At 39.3% G+C, this 27,778-nt stretch overlaps 3 protein-coding genes across 4 annotated transcripts; all 3 read left to right on the plus strand.

Moving 5' to 3' along the window:
* Window position 1: 1 nt before the first annotated feature.
* LOC145502818 (uncharacterized) lies at window positions 2–9,755 on the plus strand. Its single transcript, XM_081482207.1, has 4 exons — window positions 2–301; window positions 2,032–2,206; window positions 7,496–7,705; window positions 8,632–9,755. The coding sequence occupies exons 1-4, from the start codon at window positions 89–91 to the stop codon at window positions 8,967–8,969; spliced, it is 936 nt and encodes a 311-aa protein (XP_081338333.1). The 5' UTR covers window positions 2–88; the 3' UTR covers window positions 8,970–9,755.
* A 3,143-nt stretch (window positions 9,756–12,898) lies between these two features.
* On the plus strand, window positions 12,899–20,546 carry LOC145502816 (uncharacterized). Of its 2 annotated transcripts, XM_081482206.1 has the most exons (4): window positions 12,899–13,677; window positions 14,811–14,929; window positions 15,371–15,516; window positions 15,742–20,546. In XM_081482206.1, the coding sequence occupies exons 2-4, from the start codon at window positions 14,874–14,876 to the stop codon at window positions 16,383–16,385; spliced, it is 846 nt and encodes a 281-aa protein (XP_081338332.1). In that variant the 5' UTR covers window positions 12,899–13,677; window positions 14,811–14,873; the 3' UTR covers window positions 16,386–20,546. The 2 variants fall into 2 exon arrangements, with proteins under 2 accessions (XP_081338332.1, XP_081338331.1); XM_081482205.1 differs by lacking the exon at window positions 12,899–13,677 and having other exon boundaries at window positions 14,324–14,929.
* A 1,922-nt stretch (window positions 20,547–22,468) lies between these two features.
* On the plus strand, window positions 22,469–26,187 carry LOC145502808 (uncharacterized). Its single transcript, XM_081482195.1, has 3 exons — window positions 22,469–24,760; window positions 25,176–25,321; window positions 25,547–26,187. The coding sequence occupies exons 1-3, from the start codon at window positions 24,591–24,593 to the stop codon at window positions 26,185–26,187; spliced, it is 957 nt and encodes a 318-aa protein (XP_081338321.1). The 5' UTR covers window positions 22,469–24,590.
* Window positions 26,188–27,778: the final 1,591 nt, after the last annotated feature.

Consider the following 27,778-nt stretch of genomic DNA (forward strand, 5'->3'; position numbering starts at 1 on the left):
ATGGCGCGCTTTCGCAAAATTTCCTTGATTTTCCCATTTTGAACAAAATCGTGCTCTTGTCTTGGTAAGTTTTGGTGCATTTTACAGAATGTCAACCTTCTCCAAAACTCCACATCTGCTAACAAAGGAAAGATTAAAGAGTGCTTTGAGAGCCAACAATATTCCTCTGCCGAGAGCGGAGCAAAAGAAAGCTTTCTATGTCGACTTGTACCTCGAGCACTTGACTTCCCAAGATGACGAGGAGGAATTTTCATCAGATGATGATGAATCGTCCGAATATTCTCCGATGCGAGCCAGTGAGGTACTCGAGCTCTTCACTAATGTATTCTACTGTAATATTTTAATATTTTAAGATAGCTTGGAGGACTTTTGCAGCATGGGTCTGGTATAAGCGTCTGCGGTTTTGACGCGGTTAACTTGTGCGTTTTCAAACTCGTTGTGATTTGTTGTTCCAAGCCAAACAGCAGGTTTCATTCAGAATGCGGCTTTATTTCCTTAAGCTTGGAAAACTTACGAGAGGTTCGTCTCAGGGATTTTCTCCTTGCTAAGCTTTTGATGTTCTTCTCAATCTTTTATCGTTTCCAACTCTCAAAATCGGTGAATATCCATGCGTTTGCAGGCGCGCAGAATACAAAAAATGGTTAAACTCTAGCAAACAGAACTTGGCATCGTTTGTTATTGTTATTTCTGTACTTCAAAATGCCAGAGCAGGTGAGGAATAAATTGGTTGTAAATGTCAAAAAGTAATAAGCTTACACATAAATGTAGCGCAGATGTCGAATTTTCCTTAATCTTACTTCCTTTTATTGCTAAATGGGTCTTTTTGGGCGTTTTTATTTTGTTGGGTATAATTAATTATTATAAACCGATTTAAAAACAATAGCTTGCACAATGATGTTAATTGTTGCTAGTCAGCTAGTTGGCAAAAACCTTTATTTAATCAAACAGATAATGCCAATCAACAGAATAGAATGAAAGTTGTAACTTGTTTCTGAAGTCTTGAAGTGCAGTAAAATTGGTGATTGTTAGTTAACAGTTTTCCCAGCATCAGAGAAATACAATACAATCTTAGGTTAACTATCATTACTTCTAGCTGGCAAGTAATTCTTGTTCTCCATTTTACAAAAGATTTTGTTATATTTTCTACCGGTGTATGACATTTGCAGACTGCAGAATGCAGACTTTTTAACTCTTCACGTTCTTACATGTAAGTATTCCCAATTCGGTTACCAAGAGTTAACTGTAAACAGGCTAACCTGAGTGCTATTCAGGCTAACCAGAATGCTATTTTGTCCCAAATGTAGTCTCCAGTCTGCAGTCTGCAAATGTTACACAATGTATGTACACCGATTTTCTACTCCGTATGTGATGCCCTGGTGGTTATCAAGAACTGCTCACATTGTGTCAACAAAAAATATTTCTACTTTCTGTTTGCAAGTGCAGGAAATAATGCAGATGATAGGCTTGATTTTTGACGTTCTCTTGGACCTGGTTCTGAAGGTTCCCTCTGAAAAGGGAGTTCAGGGGAAGATGTGCAGGGTAATTTTCCTGAACAGCAGTTAGTAATCAAGCCTATGCAGATTAATATTGGCTTGTATGGAAAAGAATTGGAGATTTTAAAAGTCCATAGAACTTCTGCTGTTAGGAGAAAAAAATATGAGCAAATTGCTGTGTATTTTTCATTCTGATTTCAACTCTAGCACAGCCACAGTGTACCCCAGGGGTTTTTATTAACGTTTTTCAGAGGGCAACTGGTTTTCACAGGCAGGCAAAACTTTTTGAACTGAACTTTTTTTATAAGAAAATCTTTCCTCCAGATGGACAAACCAGGTGGGAAAAATCAACCTCATAGCCAGTCAATTTGGCCGGTGCCCTACCCTAAATGAAACGCCTGTGTACCCTGGCCTGTATTAATCCCTTACCGTACTCTTGGGAGAGAAAATTATACGTTGCCATTGCCTAGTAGTACATGGCAACTACGATTGTGTTCCTGAACCATCTGTTTTACTATTTATGGCAATTCAATTGCAGAAACTTCCTAGTAAGCAACCACAAAAGATTGTACTCAATAAAAGAGTGAAAGGTGGTCTTCCATTTGATGTGACAGCTTTGTCTGATGGTGATCTTGCAAGGCAGTTGAAATCCTTTGGCACCCCTGCAGGACCAATCACGGACTCCACTCGTCCACTGTATCAGAAGAAACTTGGTAAGGTTCCTTTCATGGCCCACAGCAAATTATAATTTCAGTATTTTTTGCTAGGAACTACTGTTCAGTAAGGAAACTCCAAAGCAGGGGCTATTACATGTCAATACAAATTATTGCTGTAACTTGTAACATCCCCTTTGACTGAGTATGTTTGATGGACCCTTGACGTTATACAAGATTATACCTCAGAACAGTCGCCTCATATAACAATGTGTTACCAACTTTATTTCACTCGGAAATACTGCGCGTTAAAAGCAAATTTGAACAATTGACATAATTAACATAATTCAAACAGCCCATAAGTCCCTGCCCCACACCACACCAATCCACCATTTTATTTCGCTCTGAACCAAGATGTCCGCTTCTGAGCATGGTGATGACAATCCTTCGAATAATACAGCCATCTCACTTCAAAGAGCTGAGCCGAAGGAAGGGGAAGGTAGTGTACGTCCTGTCTCCCTCGTTCAGCAGATTTTTAGTGATCCAGAAGCTCTAAATTTGCTTTGGCAAGCTTTTAATGGTTCTTCACACGAAGATGGTGTCCACAGAGCACCCAAGGCTCCAAGTTCTGTTACGAAATCAAACTCCGCCAGAGCGTTCAGGGCTCACTCGGCAAATGAAAATGACACCACTACCTATACCCCGGCGACTAAAACGTGAAGAGGGGCGGAAAACTACTCTGACGAGGTAGTTGTAATAGAGTCGGATGGTACAAACCCGGGCACTTCTCATCCTATGGGAGAGGATGATGAACACTATGAACTTTGCCATAGCGCTCGCTGGCAAGCAAGTGAACAGTTATCAGCATTCTTAGGCACATTGCATAAGCCATTGTCTACCTTTGAGAGAAAAGCAATTACTAAAAAGTACCAGATGTTGATTGTGTTTACACTCCCTCTTTGGATAACTATCTCTCATCACTCTTGCCTGGTGTCAAGACTGTCGACAAGGACAATAAATTTTTGCAGGATCGTGTGTTAGACACCATGGGCCCGGTAGCCATGTTATTTGAGCATGTTTACGGCTTCCTTGCTGAAACTAAGCCAGGTGAAAACGTGATCCTCAGTTATGAGCAGATGAAGGATCTTGGAGCAATCACATCATATGCTATACATGTACGTCTATTGGGCAATGCCTCTGCACTTTTGTCTAAGGAGCGACGCAAGGCTGTCCTTAACAAAATCAATTCAAAGGGAACTCTATCATCTCTCGCCTCTGAAGAGTTTCCACAAGCTGGCAAAAGTTTGTTTGGGGAAGGATTCAAAGCAAGGATCAAGACCAAATCAGAGACAGCAAAGACCGTACTTTCAGCTGCTTCTGTGGGGCAGAATTCAAGACCAGCTCTGTTTTTTCGAGGCCGCACCACCCCCTTCAGGAGACACGAGGGAACCGCTGGGGTGGTGCCAGTCAAAGGTTTCCAAATGCCAGCAACTTCGGCCAGTTTAGAGGGTTCATTCAGAGGCCGAGGCAGAGCTGCCAGAGGAGCCCTGCAGCAAATCCCTCCGGCCACCCAGTAGAGAGGCCTTCTCACTTGCCACCAGGTATGATGTTACATTTAAATCCTTTAGCCGTAAATCACCTCCCCTTGGCAGGACGCCTGAAACATTGCATTTCAAACCGGGTTGTTATAAGCAAAGACCCTTGGGCCTGTCTGGCAGAACAACCAAAAGTCTCTGAGGTTTGTTTGGAAAGAAATGGTGTACGAGTTTGCCTACCCGCCCTTTGGGCTGGCAAGTGCTCCCAGAGTCTTCATGAAACTTATGAAACCTGTAGTAGGCCTGTTACGACAACTAGGCAGCAGACTGAGAAACTATTTAGACAACATACTTATAATGGTTCAATCCCGGGACATTGCCCTCCAACATGCCTCAACTGCTCTAGATCTTTTGCAAGGGTTGGGCTTCATGATAAACTTTCTGAAGTCAGTCCTAGTCCCTTCCACAAAGATAGAATTTCTAGGATTTGTGATAGACTCCATCACTCTGTCCCTTGCACTCCCTCGGGACAAAATCAAGAATGTAAGAAAGGAGTGTCAGACCTTACTGGACTCGCTGTTAGTAAAGGTGAGACAACTAGTCAAGTTACTGGGACACCTTACCTCTACCATTCAAGCTGTCTTTCCAGGGCCCCTTCACTTCCACCACTTGCAAAACGAGAAAAACAGGGCTTTAGTACATTCTTAAGCCTACGACTCCGCTACTCCCCTTTCTCCTCAGGACAAAGAGGAATTGGTTTGGGGGAGGGACAACCTGGAAGCTTGGAAAGGAAAAGCTCTGGTTTCGGGTTTTCCAGACTTAGTAATCGAGACAGATGCCTCCCGACAAGGTTGGGGGGCATTTTGCAACGGAGTGTCCACAGGGGGTCAATGGTCTCAAGGGGAATCTCTTTTCCACATAAATTGTCTCGAACTTCTGGCTGGAGCATTTGCTGTCAAGATCTTTGTGAAAGGCAAAGTTCAAATGCGAGTCCACTTGTTAATGGAGAATTTGACTGCCGCCCATTTCATAAACAAGATGGGGGCACAAAATCCCCTGTTCTGGTACGTCTGGCATTAGATCTATGGGAGTGGTACCTTCACCACAATATCCTCATCGAGACTCAGTATTTACCAGGGTTACTGAATATCCAAGCAAATCTCGAGTGTGTTTAGACCATCACGACTGGAAACTGGACCCCTTGTTGTTTGCGGATAAATCAGGTCTGGGAGCCCTTAGAGGTAGACCTGTTTGCCTCTCGGCTCTCAACGCAACTTCCACAGTTTTACAGTTGGAGACCAGACTCTCATTCAGAGGCAGTGGATGCATTTTCTCAGGACTGGAGCAAAGTAAGGGTATATGCATTCCCTCCCTTTGCTCTAGTAGGCCACTGCCTCAGACAGTTACTAGACCAGAATGTGTCACACCTTGTTCTAGTCGCCCTGGTCTGGCAGTCTCAGCCATGGTACCCTCTGCTTCTTAAGTTGTGTGTAGCACCTCCCATTCTGTTCCCTCGCTAACAGGGCCTGCTGACACGACAAGGGGAAGTCCATCCCTTGTTGAACCTTCAACCAGCAGGTTGGCTACTATCTGCCAATCATATTCAGAGGTAGGCATTTCACAATCAGCTCAAACCCTACTTGTTGCAGCCTGGAGGGATGGAACATCCAAGGCCTATACATCAGCTTGGCGAAGATGGGATAGCTGGTGTCGAGAACAGAAACTTAATTCGGTTCAAGCTTCTGTAGCATCCATTTTAGAGTTCCTCACTTCTGAATTTAATCTTGGGAGAGCTTATAGGACTCTTCATGTTTACCAGTCTGCCATTTCTAGTACTCACCATAAAATTGATTCAGTTAGGGTTGGGGAACACCCCTTAGTGGTTCAACTGTTAAAGGGAACATACAAGCTGTCACTCCGACTCCCCTTGGGAGATTTTTTTGTCGGTCACGCGATGTGACCATTGGACTTTAGTCGCCATGTGTTAATCAAGTAAGCGAGTGTTTTGAATCGCAGGAGTTTGTCAAAAGTTGTTATTGTGCCGTTCGTTTAGCTCGAAGCAAACAGTTCAGTAAGTTAACATTTCACCTTTGCTATTCAAAGAAGCATTTGGAACTTAATATCTTTTTGTAATTTTCAGAAAACCTTACTTACGTATACATTCATACACATATGCCTTTGATGGAAGCAAAAAGTTTTATTCAAGTTGTTGTGACTTTGTTCATTGACCGAGATCGTGCGGTCAATGTGTGCATTTTAAGTTTGGGCCCATTGTGAACTGTGAGTTTTCGACGTTTGTTTTGAGAACAAATAAAGACAGGTACTACGGTACTGACACAAGCTTAGACCGCCGTTACCTCAATATTCTAGTACCTGGGATGTCAGCCTTGTTGTTTCCTTTATCAGTGGTTTAGGGTTCAACGAGTCTCCCTCTCAAGGATTTATCCCAGAAACTTGGTTTTCTCTTAGCCCTTACTGCAATAGAAAGGGTATCTGAAGTGGATTCTCATGACCTTAGGTACAGGCACTTTAACCCTGAAGGAGTGACCTTTGCACTCCCAGATTTAACAAAGAAATCTCGAGTAGGCCAGGATCTAAAAACTTCGTTTCATGCTAGTTTTGAGGAAAATCCTAACCTTTGGTGGTTGTGTCTTAGAGTTTATGAACATTGCACTTCAGAATTCTGCCCCTTGGACCCATCAGAACCCAACAAGCTTTTGTTATCATACATTTGCCCCCACAAGCCCATTTCAGGTGCTTCCCTCAGTAGGTGGCTGAAGGATATAATCTCTTAGGCAGGTATTGATACAAGTATTTTTAAAGCTCACTCAGTTAGAGGAGCATCTGCATCAGCTGCCTATGAAAGGGGTGCTTCTTTGCAGGATATTGTAGATCTTGCTGATTCGTCAACCAACTCCACATTCAGGCACTTTTATTACAGGCTTAAACACAATTCTAGCATTACTAAGACATTGCTTAATGTGCAAAGTTTACCAATTCAGTGAAGATGACCCCTTTGAAAACACATTGTTATATGAGGCGACTGTTCTGAAGTATAATCACAGATTATGCTAGGGCCACTTGCGGCTTGCAGTATAAGATGGATTATACGAAGATAAAGGAGACGAATATAACAATGTCCATCCCGCCTCTCCCTTTTCTGAGGACACACTTTTTCAGGTCATGTTCATACCAGGTGCTTCCTATGTTTAATCCATTGTCTTCTTCTCCTGTTTACAGGTTCTGCCGTTCCAGAATAAATTTTTGCAATAGTTGTGTTCTCTTGATTTACAAACTCGTTTACCTTTCCTGCGGTCCACTTGTATACGCTCAATAAAATGGTGGATTGGTGTGGTGTGGGGCAGGGACTTATGAGCTGTTTGAATTATGTTAATTACGTTAATTGTTGAAATTTGCTTTTAATGCACTGTATTTCAGAGCGAAATAAAGTTGGTAACACATTGTTATAAATTATTTGTCTCCTTTATCTTCGTATAATCCATCTTATACTGCAGACCGCAAGCGGCCCTAGCATAGTCTGTGATTGCAAGGAACATAATTATATGCAAAGGAATATGTAACTACATGTATTCTTATTAAGTTATTTTAAAACTATATTGGACTTCTTCTTTACTCTTACAGATAGGGTGGAGATGCAAAGTCTGATAGTGTACTAGTAGCTCAGCCAATCAGATTGCAGCATTTGAATAAAAATATTAGTAGAATTCTATTAATAGTTATTACTGCCATCCTGAGTTGCCAGGATCAAGAAATTTGACATTACTCAACCATTCTTCCCTTGTGCTTCTCTTAGCTAAGTTGCTGACTGAGGAGTTAAAACACCCTGCCATCCCACCCTCAGCAAAAATCTCACCCAAGCAAACAAAGGCATCCCCACCAGAACGAAAGATTAAGAAGGAATATGAAGACTTTTCAGATGGTACTGATGATGCTACAGCAGATGAAATGGATCTGGAGTCAGTAGAACATTTAGACTCTTATAACATGGATGAAGATCAGAAAGGTACTTTGAAGAATGTTCACTTAAATGACCATCTAACCTGCGGCTTGTCTTGAGCAGAAACAGAGGGAGAAAAAAATTCTCACTTGCTATAAATTTAATGTTATGTGTTCAAATCCATTCAAAGCATAAGGATATAAATTCTATACTACAAGAATACATGTACATGTAAAGCTAAGAATGGTATTGACAATTGGAAAAGGAATTCTGAGGTTGGATTTTTTTTTTTTTTCTGCATAGCTCTGTTTGTTTTTCATGTTCTTATGCTTTTACTTAAATTATTTGGATTATCAAACTTTGAAGTTTTCCTTCATGTTGGGTGCTTAATAGACAATTCAATTGAAGCCGCTATTGTTATTGTTTTAATTCCAAGCTTTTACCAATCTATGGGATCATCAGGGAATGTAAAGAAAATATTCCACTGTGCATGATATAAAAAGCGGTGTAGGTGAAACAAGTAATTAGATTATATAATAAGCACAATGAAGTAACACACAATAACATGGAAGTAAAGATCTAGGCAGTCTAGTTTAAAATAAAAGGCCTTTGAATTTGATACATTCTTCTTAGGAATGAAGTTTGAGCTTACACTTTCAGGCACAAAACACGTCAAACATTTGGTTTATGGTGCCTTATGCTTAGTTTAATACTTTATACATGCTTATGCTTGTGCTGTGGTAATCCCTATTGAGAGCAACATACAGTAACAAGCTACAACTGTCTTACAAGTACATTGTACATAAGAAGAACAAGTCTGTTCTTTGTTCTTATGCTTGTGTTTATGTTTATAAATGTACCATGTATGTTTGTATGGGCCTTTCTATACGTACATGTAGATTACTTGTATGCCTTGTGTTTATACTTTACTTTGTTAGTGAAAACTAACCCTAATGCATTTATATAAGATTCCAGTTTGTCTCTACTTACAGATCAACAATTTGCTCGCCCAGAAGACCTTCCTCTTCCAAGATTGAGTTCAACACCATCAACATCAACACCCAGAAAAAGAGTTGTTACAAGCACAGTGACAACACGACAGCAGACTAGACAAACTTACAGCAACGATACAGGGAACAGTGTGAAACAAACTGATTCTGTGGAAACTGTAGCTGTCAAGAAGAAGTCTCCACCAACCAAAGAAGAAAAAGGCATTTGTGGTCCTCACATTCAAATTTTACTTGCCGTGGTAGTTTTTCTTGTCTTCACAATATTTTTAATTTACCATCTGATGGAAGAAATGCCCAAAAATGAGATAGAAGGAAAGTAATTCATTTGTAGTGGCAAGTGCATCTAGTATAGGTTGTAATGTTCTTCCTGTTTGTTGCAAAGTGTTTGTTTAAGCACACCCTCTCGCCCTGTGCTAGGGCCTTTTTCTTCCAGACTGTTTAGCATTTTGCAGGGACTTGGTATAGATCAGTTTAAAGTATGGGAGAATAGGGAAAAAGTCTGGAAATTTCACAGATGTACATGTACAGGGCTGTGCTCCAGAAGCGTCCCGGTGCCACAGGCGACTGACTATTGCCTTTGGGTGACTGGAAAAACTTACTTTTTTTCATATAAGCTTAAGTTCTGGGTACCCAGGATTTTATGCTTGGAACCTTTGGGCTCCTCTTAATTTTTCTTAGACCACAGCCTTGATGTATATGTACAGGGCTCAAAAAAAAAAGTGTCATCCAGTAGTTCGGAACAAGTAGATTTTTCTGCCAGGCAAGCAACTTTTCATTCTCACTTGCCCAGGCAAATCATCTGCCAACTAAATTAGAAAAAAATTAAACTTGGACTTGCCCAGGGCAAGCAAAAATTGAGAGCTGTTATCTGAAAGGTAAGCTGGAATTCAAGTATTTTTTCAAGCCCTGAATATAGCTAAAATCTCTTGGAGGTGCAAATTTTCTTGATCACTGGGTTACAGTAAACAAAGAGATGTTTTCTCAGCCAGAGAAATCAAGAAACAGTGTGTGCAAGGAAAGTCCTGTCTGATAGTCGAGGTCCAACGGATTTTCCATTCAGGGTGGTGGATTCTGTCTGTCCTTCACTTGCCCAAAGTGCAATGAGGCTTCTTAAATCATAGATAAATCATAGATAGAGCAACCCTGAAGATCTGTCTTCTTTGTACCCTGAAAACAGATCCTTCAGCAGTCAACTTTTTGTACTCAACCTATTATTTACATCCCTAGAATTAGTATCTGATTAGGGAAATTCTAAATTTCTCGCCAAAGTGATGAGTTTGTTGTTGCTGCAGATTTTCGTGGAGAGTATTGTAGATTTTCTTTCATTGTTGTCAGTGAATATCATTTTCTGCATGAGAAAATTCAAACAGTAAATAGAAAACAGTGTGAAAAGTCAGGAGAAATTCTTGATTGGCAATCATGTAACTAATTATCGCTGGTCTGGATTCCACTGCTCGTGGAAAGTTGAGTTAAAGCACTTAGAATGGTTTCCTTGTTTTAAAATTTCAGGGTGACATGTCCTCCGTCACACCGATACTGGCTTAAATTATAAGGGTTTTGTGAGTTAAGTTAATTATATCTACGCGACATGCATTCACCACACTTGGGGAAAATGCATTGAAATTAAGTGCAGTAGATAGTTACATGTATGGCTTAGTTATACTATAGGAAAAGAAACGTCTTGCAAAAATAATTTGTAGTCATGTCACAGGTAATTTTGCGTCCTTGTGTGCAACAAATACGTAGAGTAAGCCAATTTAGCTTTCTTTTTTTTAGGTTTGTCTCTGTTACTAGATTTAGACTTGTTTGAGAGAGGAAAAAAAAACAGATTTTTGTACCATGGACTTTTAATTTAATGAAATCACCTTAACACTTTTTTTGAAGTATTAATGTCTTGTTTCTTTAATTATCTCTTTGTACACTATTTTTTAGCTCTTAGGATCTAGAAAATAACCAGTGTTAGAAACAAGGTTTCAATGTACATGTGTACGTGTTAACGTTCACTGAACTTTCTCTTTGTCTTCGGATTTCCTGGCCATTAGCACTGGGTGTGGCTCGCTTGTAAACGTTCGCGAGCCACGTGGTTAGAATGAGAAAAGAGACAGCTGCTTTGAACTTCGAAAAAATCCTCTTTGAGAGAATATACTGTTGTCAGTAATAATTCAAGAAACGCTTGGATTTTTCTCAACTTGGTTTATTGAGCTTTCTAGTGATGAATGCCCATTTTCAATCGTTTGGAAAAGCTTACGTTAGGCAAAGAGAAGTTACAGATCCCTTCAGACGAAGCTAACCTGTTGCGTTTTGGTCAGTTCACTTCTTAGGACTCGAACTGTTTCCGGTGGAAAAAGTGACCAACCACAAATACGCAGCCATCGAAAGTTGTCACGCCAGCTTGCCATCGTGACGGAAGGTCATGTTGCTTGGCAACTCCTGATGTAAGGCCTCACTAGGGGAGGGTCAATAAAGTTTTTGTATTGTATAGATGTAAACTGCCCACATTGAAAGGAGTAGTTTCAATTCAAAATAGAAACGTACTTGTTCTGCAAGATAACGTAAAGAATAGCTGATATTTTGTCCAATATTGCACAAATTAAAATATTCTTTTGCCAAAGAAGTTTGCCTCATTCACGTCTTCAAGCCTATGGTTATTTACACCATAATACTAGAGGAGTATCGACAATTTTACTTTTATTATATATACTGGCAACGGAATACAATCAACTCTGTCTTAACGGACACCTCTATAAGACGAACACCTGGTGCTGGTCCCGGCCGTTTCTCAGTCATTTTACTATAATCAAACTCTCTATAAGACGGACACCTCCATAAGACGGACAACGGACACGTTGAAATCTTCAACGGACACTTGTGAGGTGCTCAATGTGACCGCAAATTTCGATTTAGGGAAGAAAAATTCTTAAATTACCAAGTACGTGACTCTTTTTACAGAAAAAAACAGCCGTTCACTGTTTGGACTCTAGTTAACCCATTAACTATTGATTGTAATACGACAAGAGATTCAATTTAATAAATTTCTTTTTGTTCCAGTTTGTAGGTTTCGTTCATGTAAATAACTTAAAACAAACTTTAAGCAGTCGCGTATTCACTGTGCACAGGTTCAACATTATTATCTTAAAATTCCTGGGGTCATGTTACGTACGCGTCGACTCTCTACAAGCCGGACACCTCTCTAAGACGGACAGCTGAGGCTGGTCCCAATGGTGTCCGTCTTAGAGAGAGTTGGGTGTATGCCCTTTTTTTATGTAGATTACACTGCACACATTTTGTTTCGAAAACCTGTGTAGAAACTTTACAGCAGAAAGGAAACTTAACGGTTTGCATTTGCGTAAATTCAGCCGCGTTTCCCCCTCTCCCCTTCCAGTCATTCCAATTTCTCCAGATTATTTGAATTAACATCACAATTATTTGCACCGTGTATTTGATTTTTCGTCTTCGAATTCGAAGCTTATAATTTTGATTTGTCAAAAAAAAATAAATGCCACCATTATCAGTTTGTTGACATTCACAAAATGGAAAATTAATGTTGTGATGCACGTATTTCATTTTACATCTGAAATAATCGCGACTAGTGAAAAATTAATTCTTGTTTACTACTATTACTTTGTTATAAGCGGGATTGAAATTAGGCGAGCAAGAACAGAAAGCAGGAGCCGTTGACTTCAACATTCATACATTTGCATTATGCTGCTACCGAAGAACGTGTAAAAGTTCGATGTTTGAACAAGGCTGTAACTAGTTCTCAAGCCACAGTATGTGACATTTCGTATTTGTCAAATTTTACTTCGGCAAGTCGAAACTACGGCGATTTTCCTGCAAACTGCATGTGATTAAGCTTTACTGTACAGTCGGTTGGAGCAAAATCACAGCGCTTCGTCGAGTTTTCTATAGTGCGCAGTTGCAATTCTCATTAGGACAGTCATAAAACAAACCAAACTTTATTTGCTAAAATGGTCCGCGGCAAACGGAAAAACCGACATTCTGTCAAAATCTTTCTCTTTATTTTTTTTTTTTCCTTGACATCATTCTTACAAAACCAGCCACCACTTTACAGACAATTAGAATAGGAAGCTGAAAAAGCGGCTGTTTTACGCTGACAGCACAAGGGCAATAAATATTATCACATTTATCATTATAATACCGTTTGAAATTTTGCAGCAAAAAATTAGACGTTCAGTATATGATCTGACATATTAAAATTACTTAAATCTTTTCTTTTTCTTCCCTTTATCTATTTACATATTATAAATATTTCCGAGGCAAATTTTAGAGAAACTTGTTGCCCTAATAAACACTTTGATTTCTCGCTAGAGAGGAAATTTAACTCACTTTCAAAATAGCGAATATCGAAATTTTGGCCTCGTTTATTGCACTGTAAATTTCTCCTACTGCATACAGTGATGAGTATAGGATGAGATATGTGGATTGGCGAAGAATTTTTTCCGATTCCTCGGTGGATCATGTTTACTGTAGCGAATGTGTTTACACAGTCGATGCATTAACTTGACGCTTCTCTTCAGTGGCGTGTGCTAGAGAACCGATCGTCGCAGCTAGACTAAACGGGAAAAACTTGACAGACGGAGCCGCTCCGATAATCCCTCTACAAAAATATTAACGAGGCCGAGACTAGAGGCATTCAAACAGAAGTGTCTACGGTGGATAATGGCGGTCTACGGTCGAACAGAGTGAAGAAAATGATGAGTTCACTGAAGTCGACTGGAGGATGAAGGGGGCGAATCAAACAACAGAACTTGGCGGGAGACAAGGACAACTGCGGCAGTGTAATTTGGGGGTAGTGCAGCTGACTGCGTTACGAAATGGAGGGTGAAGGAACCGAGTCTGCACTGATTTGGGATCGGTAGAGCTGAGACAAGAGGTGGGAGCAGACCAAGACGGAGACATAAAGACAGAGGGTAGAGAAGAAGTGGAAGCTGATGGCAAGTAATTTTGACTCTAAAAGCGTGGTATTTGTAGTTCCTGATTCCCCACGAATGGAGAGAATCAACTCAAGTAAGTGAAAATATTAGAAAGGTAACCAATGGTTTTGCTTAAGGAATCACACTAAATTGCTAGTTATTCTCTTGCGAGGTTTGTTTCATCTTTTGTCGCAGTTGTGGTATATTTCCGGAAAATAACGTAGAATAATGTAATCAAACTAAATCGGTATAGAGTTTTTTCTTAGATCAACAATTTACTAAATAAATTCATGCCGTCATTCGTATACATACAGTCTTGATGTCTTGATGATGAAAGCCGCGCTTTCTAAATTTCTTAAAAGTTTCACCTTTGTAATGCAATAATAATATCGCTTTCTTTCGCGTTCTTGGCTCATTCAATATTACGCTGAAGAATTTTTCAGTACACTTTGACTTGCCCAACTGAATAAACATGTAGACACTCAAACATTTTTCGCAGATACCACCTGTTCCAACATTTACTAGGCGGAAATTGATTACTGACTGAACAAACGGGACGTAAATAAACTAACTTTGGGCCGTTTACGAATGTCCAAGCTGGTCAGGGTTCGAATAAGTGTGCAGCTGGAATCTCGGTTATTAGCTGCATTTTCGGCGAATTCTCTGCCCTTCTGTAAAACTTTTAACCCCATTTTTTCTCAGTGAGCTTTATCAGTGAATTTTGCAGATCTTAATTCTCGGCTTAACAACTCGTCATTTCTCAGTTGACAGTTAAACTTTTGACCAGTTCTCAGCTCTTTACTCTCTTCCTATCCGAAAACTGAGGTTTTGGTTTTACCCACTGATAATGGCTTCTACACAAACATGTAAAAGACATCAATCTCTCAGTCTCTTTCAACAAGGCCGTTAGAAGACTCACAAAATAGGTTTTCATAATCAGCGCAAACGCCAAAATGTACCGATTTTTAAATGATTAATTTGCGCTTATAGGAAAAATACAGGGCAAATAAAATATCTTTTAAAGTTATGTCCCAAGGTATTTCAAAGGATATTTTGTTGTCGTAATTCTGTCATAAGCATCATTTTCTCGAAGCCAACCATTGGATGAAAACTAAAACTAGTCATAAAAAAAATGCTACGAGTTCTATCTTGTTATCTTATAAATTATGCATTAATATGATTATACTGAGTCAACGTTTCTCTGTGGACCATTATTCTTGTAACAAGAATACAGTACAGATCGACAGTAGAGACATTCAGTACTCCGTCAGCTCTGATCGTGGAAAGGAAATGATGTTCCGTATTCTGTTGGGTTTGTTCTTCTTCTCCTGTTTGACGGCAACAAGGTGAGAAAATCAATTGTACTTCGCGCCATTCATCTATTTGAGTCAACTCAACGATAATCCAAAGCAATCGGTATTTTAATAGATTCTGTGCAAATCACGTGGACTACGCCAGTTTATCATCTTTTTTTTTGGTCTCGATTTGCAATTTAGAAAAAATTACTTGTATATCACGTCTCCCATTGTTGATATGATTGGGATTTTAACTAATTTCGAGATAGGATCAAAATTTTACCTCATTTCTCACCCCCGATTTAGTCACTAAAACTCACTAAAATGAATTTTTCTTGATACGCTTTTAAATGTAAAATTTCTTTAATTCCCTCAAAGAACACTATGAAAATAAAACGGTACTTAACTGTTGCTGATTTATTGCTTGATTATAGGGAACATATCTAAAACTTCAACTATCAAAATTAAAATCATTTTTATTTTAACCATCAGAGGATTGAATCAGCAGAGATATAAAGTGTTGGAGATGGACTTAAAAGGTAATCTTTACTTTCACAAGAACGCTCTGCTCTGCAAGTACGAGATCATCAAGCGACTGACCAGTGGAAAATATCATCTGGAAGAACAAAGCCCTATAGGTAATTTACTTACTTCATTGCGTAAAACGATTGAGAACTCAGAGCACCTTACTTACAATGATTGATGTAATTTCTCTTTGCCTGTAAGATTGACACCAGCGCTTAAATTTTTAAAGTTTAATCACAAAACTGCCTCTCCCTCGACATTGTACAAAAAAACTCCGGTCGAGAAAAAAGCCGTGACAACCTATATTTAAATACTTTTTCTTCCGTTACTTAACGCAGGAATGAGCAAGTCGTCTCCAGTGTTGAACTGTAAGGACTTGAAACAGAAAGCGCCATCACTCGTGTCAGGCGTCTATTGGATAGATCCAGATGGTGGTTCCCATGGTAACGCATTTCAAGCCTACTGTGACCAACAGACGGACGGTGGAGGCTGGACACTAGTTTGGAGTTACACCTTCACAGCCTACTCAAGTTTCACGAGTGGAGCAAACGCTGTCACGCCGCGTCCAAGCTGGACAGCCAGTGGAGCTAACACTCGAGTGTCTACGACAGTTCCACTGAGTGAAACACATTACGAGGCCATGAACTTTGCTTTGTGGCGCGCCATTGGTAAAGAATTCCTGATCAAGAGCAACATCAACAACTGGATCGCATGCAAGGAAGGCACTGGCAGCTTGGTGCAATGGAAGGCGGGATCAATCACTTGTAAACAGGTTAAACAGGTCTCTAAGCAGTGTGCTGGTGTGGTGCCCAAATCATTGACGCTGTACTCTCGCGGACCATATCTCTCCAGCAGCAGCCTCTATTATTACTTTGATGGTAATACAAGTGGTAGTTGGCCTACCCATGATCCATGTGGAAAAAACCAAGCAAACCAGTTAAAAGGTGTGGTAAATCCACACGGAAATATTTTTGTTCGTTAACAGCTAAGCTACATGAAGGCTCAGTTTTCCAATGTTTTTGCAAGAGTTGTAACTGTTTTAATGGAATAAGGTGTTTTCTCAACATTATACTGCAACAAGGCAGCAATATTCACGGGTGAAAATGGATCCGGATTTCGTTGGTTTTTTAGACTTTTAAAGAAAGATAATCATGTCGGGTTTAATCAAGATTAAACTTTTTTTTATATACATATTTTTATTTGGTGTTTGCAATATTGTAGAGAAAACAGTGCTCAAAAGCAAATAAATAGGGGTTTTATACTTTCGTAAAGCCAATGTTTGATTTCTTTTGCTATTTTAAGTTAATATTCTTACTCGCCTTTCATTCTTTATTTTCCTCGATAGCGAATCGAAGGCTAATAGCCCATTTTACAGATCCGTGCTCACTGATCAGACCTTTGAACAGAGGCGAGGCTAGAGTTGAATTTGTTATGATGCAAACCATTGTGCTTAGAGATGTCATACCCCTAGCTAGTTTAAGCCATAGTTCACTCTAACTGTGTTTAAGCATAACACGAAAAAATTGCATATCTTTTCTGCGCAGCGCAAAACAAAAGGACAGAAAATATAGAACTTAATAATACGCCAAATGATGTAGGTGGGCACTATCGCTCGAAAGACAGTTTTTGTGAACAGCTTGTCCCCCAGTCTTCTCGCATTTTTATTCAATCGTTGAACGCGCGAGTACAATCGCGAGAGAACTTAACTGGGCGCAAGCGCAAAACGGGAGTTTTGACGGGGAAGGGGTAGGGACGGAGATAAGTCACTCGCTTTGCTCGCTTCTTTGCCCCCACCCCCTCGTGCTTCGCACTCGCGTTCGCTTTTTCCTTCGTGTTCGTTGAAAAATAGATAGTCTAATGAACAGCGTCTGACTTGTAGAAGCATATTGTGCATGCCCGTTAAGTCTGGTGTTGAAGTTGTGACAATTTCTTTGTTATTCCATTCGGTTCATCTGTTTCAGCAATTACGTCAGTGGTAACTTCTAGACTGATGTGGTAAAAGAACATTTGTTTTGAAGTCGCGCACTTTTCAAGACGAACACTTTTTTTCAGATGAGAAATTGCGCCGTTTACAAAATTATTGGTTATTTTACAAATTGATACCACGTGCCTTACAAGATATTGTGCCGGTATCAGTAACAAATTGATATCGCGTGCTTTACAGATTGCGTATCGGTAACAAACTGAAATCGCGCGGTTACAAGATACTGGTATTTTACAGATGGCCTTTACTTAGTTTACAGAACTTTGAGTAGATTTCGCATTTGCACAATTTTATGATGCTTCATAAAAGTGTGCATGACATTTTAACAAATAGGTTTATAGCATTGCGTTACGTTGTAATTGCACAGTTAACAATAATATAAGCCCATATTCCCACACTTTCCATCTTGTGAGATGGATGTTTATCTTCCCCTTCCTCCCTTGTTTTGGCTCCGTCAAAAACCTTTTAATTGCTAATTGTCTAGACCCTCTCCAAAAAGCATCAGCTGTTATTTTCATTGTACGTTTTTTCCTTCAAACGTGGGTGGGGTCAGCAATGCCCTGTGGACGAGGTTGGAATTATGACTAAACTTCCATGACAGTTGCCATGGTAAAAACTTCATGAGAAAAAAACCCGAGCCGAGGAGAAAGCGAGTGAAAAAAAAAAAAAAAAACCCCAGGAACTGTGGGAATTGAGGTAATACGAGAAATTGATGAAGACATGGAAAAAATAAATTCTGAAAAAAACACGTTTTTACTGAAAATTGTATTTTGTTTTATAATGTTTTTTTTTTTTCTTTTTTTTTTTTCAGTTGTTTTCGTTTCTTTGAGCTTGAGAGAAGATTACAAAATTTCGTACCATTTCATCACGGCTAACAAGTAAATGACTTAAATTGTTAACTGCATCATTCATCATACATTGCGGCATGTTCAAATACACAAATATTAACGACAGGAAAACTCTAATCTTATCTTGTCACTTCCAGCAAGCCCGCTTCACCTGTACGGATATAATTCCTGTTTTATAAACTTGAGAAACAAGAAAGACAGGCTTCAGACGTCACTCTTTTGGCGCCAAAAAACCAGTCTCGTTCGATTGTTTAGTTGATGGCCTTACCACTCATCAATGGTGCCGGATTAACTATAGATCGCTCTATTCGCTCGCGACTATTGCTGCAATGCTTGTTCAATTTAAACTAACGTGAATGAACAATATTGGCAGGTCTTAATTTGGCGCTGTTCTTTGAAAAATACCGTTTTCCCGTCAGGATGAACAGGACTTCAGAGATGATTTCCAACCGGTTACATGTCGTCTATTTTTATATAAACGTAGGTCCGTACGGAATGTAAACCCAACAGCCGGCGCAAAAAAGAATGTTTTTGGCATATGTTTTCCATGAATTCGAAAACAGAAATCTCTAAATCAGTAAATAAATTAAATTGCCCTGAATTGACATTTACCGCTGTTATTACCGCTGTATTGCGGATGCTTTCTCATTTCTTCTTAAAAAAAAAAAATACTGACGATAACTCTTGATCGATTCTTGATATTACTTCTCATCGTCCTATTGCAATTACCTGATCGAACCTGAGACAAGTGCAAATAAGAAAATAGGGGGAAATATTGAGAAGACCAACACTTATACGACCCAGGTACCAAGATAACAGTTTCGTTTGTAGTATTTTCCTTAGAAATAAAAGCTGCATAAAATAAAGACTGTAAATAAACGATAATGACCTTAGTTTGGTCTGTTTTTAATAAACTTAATTAATTTTTCTTTGGCCCGGATCTTCGCATGTTCTCGGTTATTATCAAGCACAAACTTTGCGTGGCCCTCCCACACACGTACGGGCGAAATCGCACGACAATAAAAATTCACCTGCTACACCGATAAACACCCAAAACACTTACAGCAAACAAATGAAACTGAGCGAACGTGACTCTTAGCATTGATCAATCACAATAATAAGAAGTTTGCATGTTCAGGTGTTTTTTCTTGCTCCTTACTCTTTCTGGTTGCGAAAAAAGTGAAAACGATCGAACAAAACCAGTTTAAATCCCTCGTAGTTAGCATGTAAGGAAATGTGAATACGTCCGTATCATCAAGGATCAGATCGATAGTTGAGGTTCAGCTAGGGCTGAAATCTGGCTGGCCAACGCCCTATGTGTTATGTCCTTGAGCGCTGGAGTAACAATATATTTTTTTTTTTCAAGGGGAGACCGTTGCATTTAAAGTTTTGTTTGGGATACCCCCCATAACCCCAATTACGATTGACGAATATTCCATCTGAAAGGTAACACGTATATCAAAATGTTTTTGGAGTAAGCTCTTAACTGCAAAAATTTGTCCGGCTTTTGCCTTTGACAGGCTTCATCAATAAAACTTCTTAACTCGGCCATATTGACGCCTTTTTACAAAGCTATGGCTCCTGTAGAGTACAACCAACTCCAGGCCGTTTTACCTTAAGGTACGATTTTTGTTAAAGTTTAGAATTCGTAAAGCATTCCGTGAGCTGCTAATTATGACCTGGGCGGTCGTTACGCGCTACGATGTGCATCAACCATCTTACGCAAGACATATGGCCATCAGATCAAGTGCAAAATTAACTAAACAATGATGCATTTTTTTTTTTTTTTTTTTTTTTTTTTGACTTCCTGTGCTCTTTCAGTCATAATTAATTTCCCTTTTGGTGTAAAAATTGAAACATTGCTCGTACAATATCATGATTCTATGACTGAATATTCTAAATGACGATTGTAAGTAAGCCATATGGATCAATTATTGGAGCTCAAAGTTTTCCATAGTTTACACAACCAAAAACGCAATTAATTTTGCCTCACAGTATATTGGTACAACAGATTACTGCCCGAGGCAGGTCAGTTGTACCCCACATACCGAAGATGGACCCCACAGAGCGAGTTACGTTAGAATTCAGCATTTACTTGTTTCCCGGCATGATGATCAGTTATTTTGCTTCTCAGTTACACTCTGCTTTATTATTTGGATAATCCTGGGAGCACGGGAAGTCCTGTGGTGTGGTTGGCTACCCGCTAAAGCGTGATAGCGCTCCCACAAGTAAAATAGGTCATGTATGTCATATGATAAAATATTTTATTTGAACAAGCTTGCTTCGTCAAGATGACTGGATATTTCCCTCGATCATTTTTTCGTGTGTTCACGGACAGCACATTCGACCGCGTCGCGGTCCATAAACACGGCCTGCAAAACAACTCAAGATCTTGACCGATATCAAGCCAACTCAGTACCACACGCTCGGACAATAACCAATGTTTATTTTTGTGATAATACCATGTCTAAATCTGACATGAATATTACGATATAAATATACATACCAATAAAATTGTTGTTGCTGTTGTGGTCGTTGTTGTTAATGGTAACCGATATCGAAATTTATTATCGTAGAATGAGACGCTAATTAGCAATAAGAAAATGTCAGGTCAACCTAGGCTCTTCTACAACGAAGTCAGAATACAGATGTCTCTTTATGTATACAGACTCTTTTGTATTATATCAAGACAATCCATCTGCATTATCAACTTGTTTGTTCATGTAACTTAGTGTTCTGTACAACGTATTGATGTTTGCGCGAAGAAATCACAGCCTCTAATATCGGTCACTTTGCAAACTAATATATGGAATTTACTTCGTAAAAAATACCACGACTGAATGTAGATACAATTTAGGTACACATTATAATAGTCTAGCAGGTACACTTTTTACTCTAGCACAAACTTATTCCGAAGTCTTGTTATCCATTGTTTGCAGAGGTCTGTGTTAATCTTATCCTACTCGATCTCATTCCGATATTAGCACTATCATCAGTATCTCTGGATATATTACATCGGATTAGAGTTAGAGGAAGGAAGTCGAAAATCATCTTTTAAAAAAGCAAAGTCACACTACGACTACGTAATTCATGCTGTAATGGGGTTTTTCCCGTTGAGCTGATCATGATGAGTCGCCTAATTATTGATATGCTTTGCTGACCTCAGTGGACAACAAAGTTTCGTATAGTGTGATCGTCCGGGTGAGTGTAGTTCTGAAAAGAACTGTTGTTGGTGGCTGACGTTTCGACAACCTGAGCGGAAGTCATCTTCAGAGTCAAGTGAATAGTGTTGTCAGTCCATGATCTTATAAGTCTGGTCCGTTGAACGTGATTGGTCAGTATAGCCATGATGGTATTGGCTGAAAGACTCGTGTAAAGTTTGTCATCAGTCATTGGTGGGTTTCGATCCGTCTGTTGTTAGTCAAATAGGTCGGTTTTTGGTCCGTGTATTGTTAAGTCGGTCTGTTAGAAGTCCGTTTGTCGGTTTCGTTTCTGTCGTGGATAAGTCGTTTGTAAGGCGCCGGTAGTTGTTGACATCTGTTAAGAGGCGTTTGTTCTAGGTTAGTGTACCAGCTTTCCAGAGTCAGTCGTTGAAAATAGTTTGTACTGTAAGTTAAGCACTGAGCAGAGTCCCAGTCAATGTTGTGGTTTGTCAGTTTATGATGAACAGCAATGTGATTGTTGGCATCACCATTTCTCGTGGCTCGTTTGTGTTCAGTCAGTCTCGTGTTAAGGTTTCTGCCAGTCTCACCAATGTAGGAAGCCTGGCAGTCGGAGCATTTGATCTTGTAAACTGCTCCCTGTCAGTCGTTAGGTTCGTCTCTGTCTTTCACGTAGGTCAGTAAGTGTCGTAACGTAGTTGTAGGTTTGTGGGCTACACGAATGTTGTAGGACTGTAGGATCCGTGAGATGGTCTCAGAAGTGCCCTTAATGTAAGGTATAGTCACTGTAGTAACAGGTGTAGGGTTCCTGTTCGTAGCGGCACGAAAATACTTTAGGAAATAAGTAACTGGAGTATCGAAAATAATTGAACTTCAACAAAGGAAATTCTAGATATTCCAGTGAACCTTTGAACAAGGGATAATTAAAGATCTCCGTGTTAAATTATTAGCAAAATGGTGTTAACTTGTGAGAATCGTTACAAGCTTGTTGCATGCAAATTATAGAGAAAATCTAATGACTAGATTTTCTAAAAATAAACAAAACCGATTTTAAAGGCCTGTTTATATTTATTCATGTTGCCATGGCAATGGCACATATGTCAGCTTAATCATCCAAAAACCAAAGCTGTCATTTTTGGCGACCGAGGGATCAAGGGTTTTAGAGAAAAAGGTGAATGAAACACAGGTATCTAAAACTGTGTTCAGTCACCTTAAGCTACAGCAGCTGAGTTGACAAGTGATAAAGGCATGGAAAATTGTACACAGACTATCCTCAGATAAATATTTCTTAATTTTTCTAATATTATGTAAATGAAAGAATACACTCCTGCATGCCTTGGTGATATGTGCAGAAACAGATATTTTTTCAGTAAAACCAGACTCCTAAATATCAAGCTCAGGCAACAGAGCAATATCATTATCAACAATATGTACCCAAATGTTGCAAATTAATCTATTTTAATAGCTGATACCATGTTGCAATAAATGTTTATCAACAACACCTCGGTTTTGTCATACTTAAGTAAGAGTCTATAATCAATCATCCAGCTTCGAATATCTGCAATACACCTTTCCAAAGCCCTCATTCCAACATCTTGATTGACTTGGCCATCTGGCTTGAAGCTTAAAATGAAGCCGAGTGTTGTTAGTAAAGCAATGCACATGTGGTAAGTGTTTTTCTATAACATTGAACAACTGAGATGAGTAAATAAAACTATAAATAGTAGAGGCCCTAAACAAGAACCTTGAGGTACCTGGCAATCCAGGTCGAAGCATCTAGAGTGTTCCACTGAAGAATATCTGCTGACTTCTATTAAACATTAACTATGTTTTGAACCAGTTCAGGACTATCCCCTGTAACCCAACTTTGTTTTGCAGTGCAGCACTTATTGTTAAGGTACAAAACTGAAATTGTTTTTGAAACAATGCTAAAATTGTTAAAATGTCATTATATCAACACTTGTTAGAACCACTTTTCAATTTCCTAGGATATCTACATGTAGTCAGACTGGTAATTATCCTTGTTTCAGGGTAACTATGAGGTTTGGCTTTTATTAATGGTGTGTTAGCCTACCATAGCTGTTTGCTAAAGAAGCAAAAAATAGTTTTTGTAAATAGAACAACATACTTTAAAGCCACATTACAAATATTTAACTACCAGATCACAAAAAAAAGCTATATTCTCTCCTCCTTACAAAATTCTTGAGCTTGTCAAGGCTAATGAAATCACACAAGTGTAACCTTAAATTCCGTTTAATGTTTGCTCACAAGCAAGTGTTCTACAAACTCACAACGGTAACCATAATTGTATCTTTAACTAACGGTTTATAAATGCAAATTATAATATTAACCTTACGAAAGAAACTTCCAAAACAGAAAACAATGAGGTATATTTGGTTCTTCTTGGAACTTTGTCAACATTTCTTTCCCTTGCTGAGGATGATGAAGTCACATTTTCCCTTTTCATTCTAATTTAAACTTCCAAACCAGCTTCGTCGTAATGTACCCTACAACATTGCCTGTTGTTGATCTAATGTGTCAAGTAACTTTTTAATAAGGGATTGTTTTCTGCTATGTTAAAAAGTGCTGACATATTTTAGGCACATCGTCAGACAGTTTTTGTTCGAGCGAGCCTCCAAAGTCTCGAAATTGGAGCTCGAAAAATGGTTTGGTGAGGCTACAGTATCTTGGCTGCTATGATTGATGTGTGCGTTTTATGCTGAAGAGTTCCAAAGGAAAAGCATAGTAATAAAGCAATAATTACTTACCAATACGAAAGCAGATATGTGTTTCGCCAATATGGCCGCCTCATTGATTCCTAGTGGTAGCGTGTTTTAAAATAACCCATTTAGGGTCCCCTAAGTGTGAACATTCGGTCTCTCAATCCATATTGCAATTTTCAGAGGTTGAGAAATTCTGACTAGATGTTAAAATTTGTTTATCGCAAACACTTTTTTTTTTATTCTTTGCACTTGCTTATTGCAGCGACATCGCAGTTTAGTTGGGCTTTTATTAAGCCGAAGCGGGGAGGGGTGGCGACGACACTTTCACTTCCGTCTACGGTCCACAATACACAAACGTCCGTCCACAAACTTCCGTCAACAAACTTCCGTCGATATTTGGTCCCCGTATGAATGAGCTAAAAATAAAGTGCTACGAGTTCTATCTTGTTATCTTATAAATTATACATTGATATGATTATACTGAGTCAAAGTTTCTCGGTGGACTATTATTCTTGTAACAAGAATAGAGCACAGATCGATAGTAGAGACATTCAGTACTCCTTCGGCTCTGATCGTGGAAAGAAAATGATGTTCCGTATTCTGTTGGATTTGTTTTTCTTCTCCTGTTTGACGGCAACAAGGTGGGAAAATCAATTGTACTTCGCGCCATTCACCTGTTTGAGTCAACTCAACGATAATCCCGGAAAGCGATCGGTATTTTACATGTAATAGATTTTATGCAAATTACGTGGACTACGCCAGTTTATCATCTTTTTGTTGGTCTCGATTTGTAATTTAGAAAAAATTACTTGTATATTATGTCTCCCATTGTTGATTAGGATTTTAATTAATTTCGAGATAGGATCAAAATTTTACCTCAATTGTGACCCCCGATTTAGTCAAAAACTCACTGAAATGGAAATTTCTTTAATTCCCTCAAAGAACGCTATGAAAATAAATCGCCCCTTAACTGTTGCTGATTTATTGCTTGATTATAGGGAACATATCTAAAACTTCAAATGTCAAAATTAAAATCATTTTTATTTTAACCATCAGAGGATTGAAACAGCAGAGATATAAAGTGTTGGAGATGGACTTACAAGGCAATCTTTACTTTCACAAGAACGCTCTGCTCTGCAAGTACCAGATCATCGAGCGACTGACCAGTGGAAAATATCATCTGGAAGAACAAAGCCCTATAGGTAATTTACTTACTTCATTGCGTAAAACGATTGAGAACTCAGAGCACCTTACTTACAACGCTTGATGTAATTTCTCTTTGCCTGTAAGATTGACATAAGCGCTTAAATTTTTGAAGTTTAATGACAGAACTGCCTCTCCCTCGACATTGTACAAAAAAACTCCGGTCGGGAAAAAAGCCATGACAACCTATATTTCAATACTTTTTCTTCCGTTACTTAACGCAGGAATGAGCAAGTCGTCTCCAGTGTTGAACTGCAAGGACTTGAAACAGAAAGCGCCATCACTCGTGTCAGGCGTCTATTGGATAGATCCAGATGGTGGTTCCCATGGTAACGCATTTCAGGCCTACTGCGACCAACAGACGGACGGTGGAGGCTGGACACTAGTTTGGAGTTACACCTTCACAGCCTACTCTAGTTTTAATAGTGGCGCAAACGCTGTCACGCCACGTCCAAGCTGGACAGCCACTGGAGCTAACACTCGAGTGTCCACAACAGTTCCTCTGAGTGAGACACATTATGAGGCCATGAACTTTTCTTTGTGGCGCAACATTGGGAAAGAATTCCTGATCAAGAGCAACATCAACAACTGGATCGCATGCAAGGAAGGCACTGGCAGCTTGGTGCAACAGAGGAAGGGGTCAATCACTTGTAAACTGGTTAAACAGGTTTCCAAGAAATGCGCTGCTGTGCCAACATCCTTCCAAGTGTTTGGCAATGGACCGGGCGTCAACCGAGGCAATCACTACTACTATTTTGATGGTAGCACAAGTGGTAACTGGCCTACTCATGATCCATGTGGAGCAAATAACGCAAATCAGTTAAAAGGTGTGGTTAATCCACACGGAAATATTTTTGTTCGTTAACAGCTAAGCTCTCGTTCCGTTTAACATGAAGTTACATGAAGGTTCAGTTTTCCAATGTTTTTGCAAGAGTTGTAACTGTTTTAAAGGGATAAGGTGTTTTCTCAACATTATACTGCGACAAGGCAGTTATATTCACGGGTGAAAATGGATCAGGATTTCGGTGGCTTTTTGGCCTTTTAAAGAAAGATAATCATGTCGGGTTTAATCAAGATTAAACTTTTATTTTTTTATATATATATTTTTTATTTGGTGTTTGCAATATTGTATATAGAAACCAGTGCTCAAAAACAAATAAATAGTAGTTTTTATGCTTTCGTAAAGCCACTGTTTGATTTCTTTTTCTTATTTTAAGTTAATATTCTCATTCGCCTTTCATTCTTTATTTTCCGCGATAGCAAATCGAAGGCTAATAGACCATTTTACAGATCTGTGCTCATTGATCAGACCTTTGAATAGAGGCGAGGCTAGAGTTGAATTTGTTATGATGCATACCATTGTGCTCAGGGATGTCATAGCCCTAGCTAGTTTAAGCATAACACGAAAAAATTGCAAATCTTTTCTACGCAGCGCAAAACAAAAGCACAGAAAATATAAAACTTAATAATACGCCAAATGATGTAGGTGCGCACTATCTCTCGAAAGACAGTTTTTGTGAACAGCTTGTCCCCTAGTTTTCTCGTATTTTTATTCGATCGTTGAACGCACGAGTACAATCGCGAGAGAACTTAACTGGGCGCAAGCGCGAAACGGGAGTTTTGACGGGGAAGGGGTAGGGACGGAGATAAGTCGCTCGCTTTGCTCGGTTCTTTGCCCCCACCCCCTCGTGCTTCGCACTCGCGTTCGCTTTTTCCTTTGTGTGCGTTGAAACCTAAACTGTCTAATGAACAGCGTCTGACTTGTAGAAGCATATTGTGCATGCCTTTGGGCACTTTTCAAGACGCGCACTTTTTTTCAGACGAGAAATTGCGCGGTTTACAAAATTATTGGTTATTTTACAAATTGATATCACGTGCCTTACAAGATATTGTGCTGGAATCAGTAACAAATTGATAGCGCGTGCTTTACAGATTGCGTATCGGTAACAAATTGAAATCGCGCGGTTACAAGATACTGGTATTTTACAGATGGTCTTTACTTAGTTTACAGAACTTTGAGTAGATTGCACAATTGCACAATTTTATGATGTTTCATAAAAGTGTGCATGACATTTTAACAAATAGGTTTATAGCATTGCGTTACGTTGTAATTGCACAGTTAACAATAATATAAGCCCATATTCCCACACTTTCCATCTTGGGAGATGGATGTTTATCTTCCCCTTCCTCCCTTGTTTTGGCTTCGTCAAAACCTCTTAATTGCTAATTGTCTAGACCCTCTCCAAAAAGCATCAGCTGTCATTTTCATTGTACGTTTTTTCCTTCAAACGTTAGTGGGGTCAGCAATGCCCTGTGGACGAGGTTGGAATTATGACTAAACTTCCATGACAGTTGCCATGGTAAAAACTTCATGAGAAAAAAACCCGAGCCGAGGAGAAAGCGAGTGAAAAAAAAAAAAAACCAGGAACTGTGGGAATTGAGGTAATATGAGAAAT

This window comes from Orbicella franksi, chromosome 11, assembly GCF_964199315.1.
Source record: "Orbicella franksi chromosome 11, jaOrbFran1.1, whole genome shotgun sequence".
NCBI classification, from domain to species: Eukaryota; Metazoa; Cnidaria; class Anthozoa; order Scleractinia; family Merulinidae; genus Orbicella; species Orbicella franksi.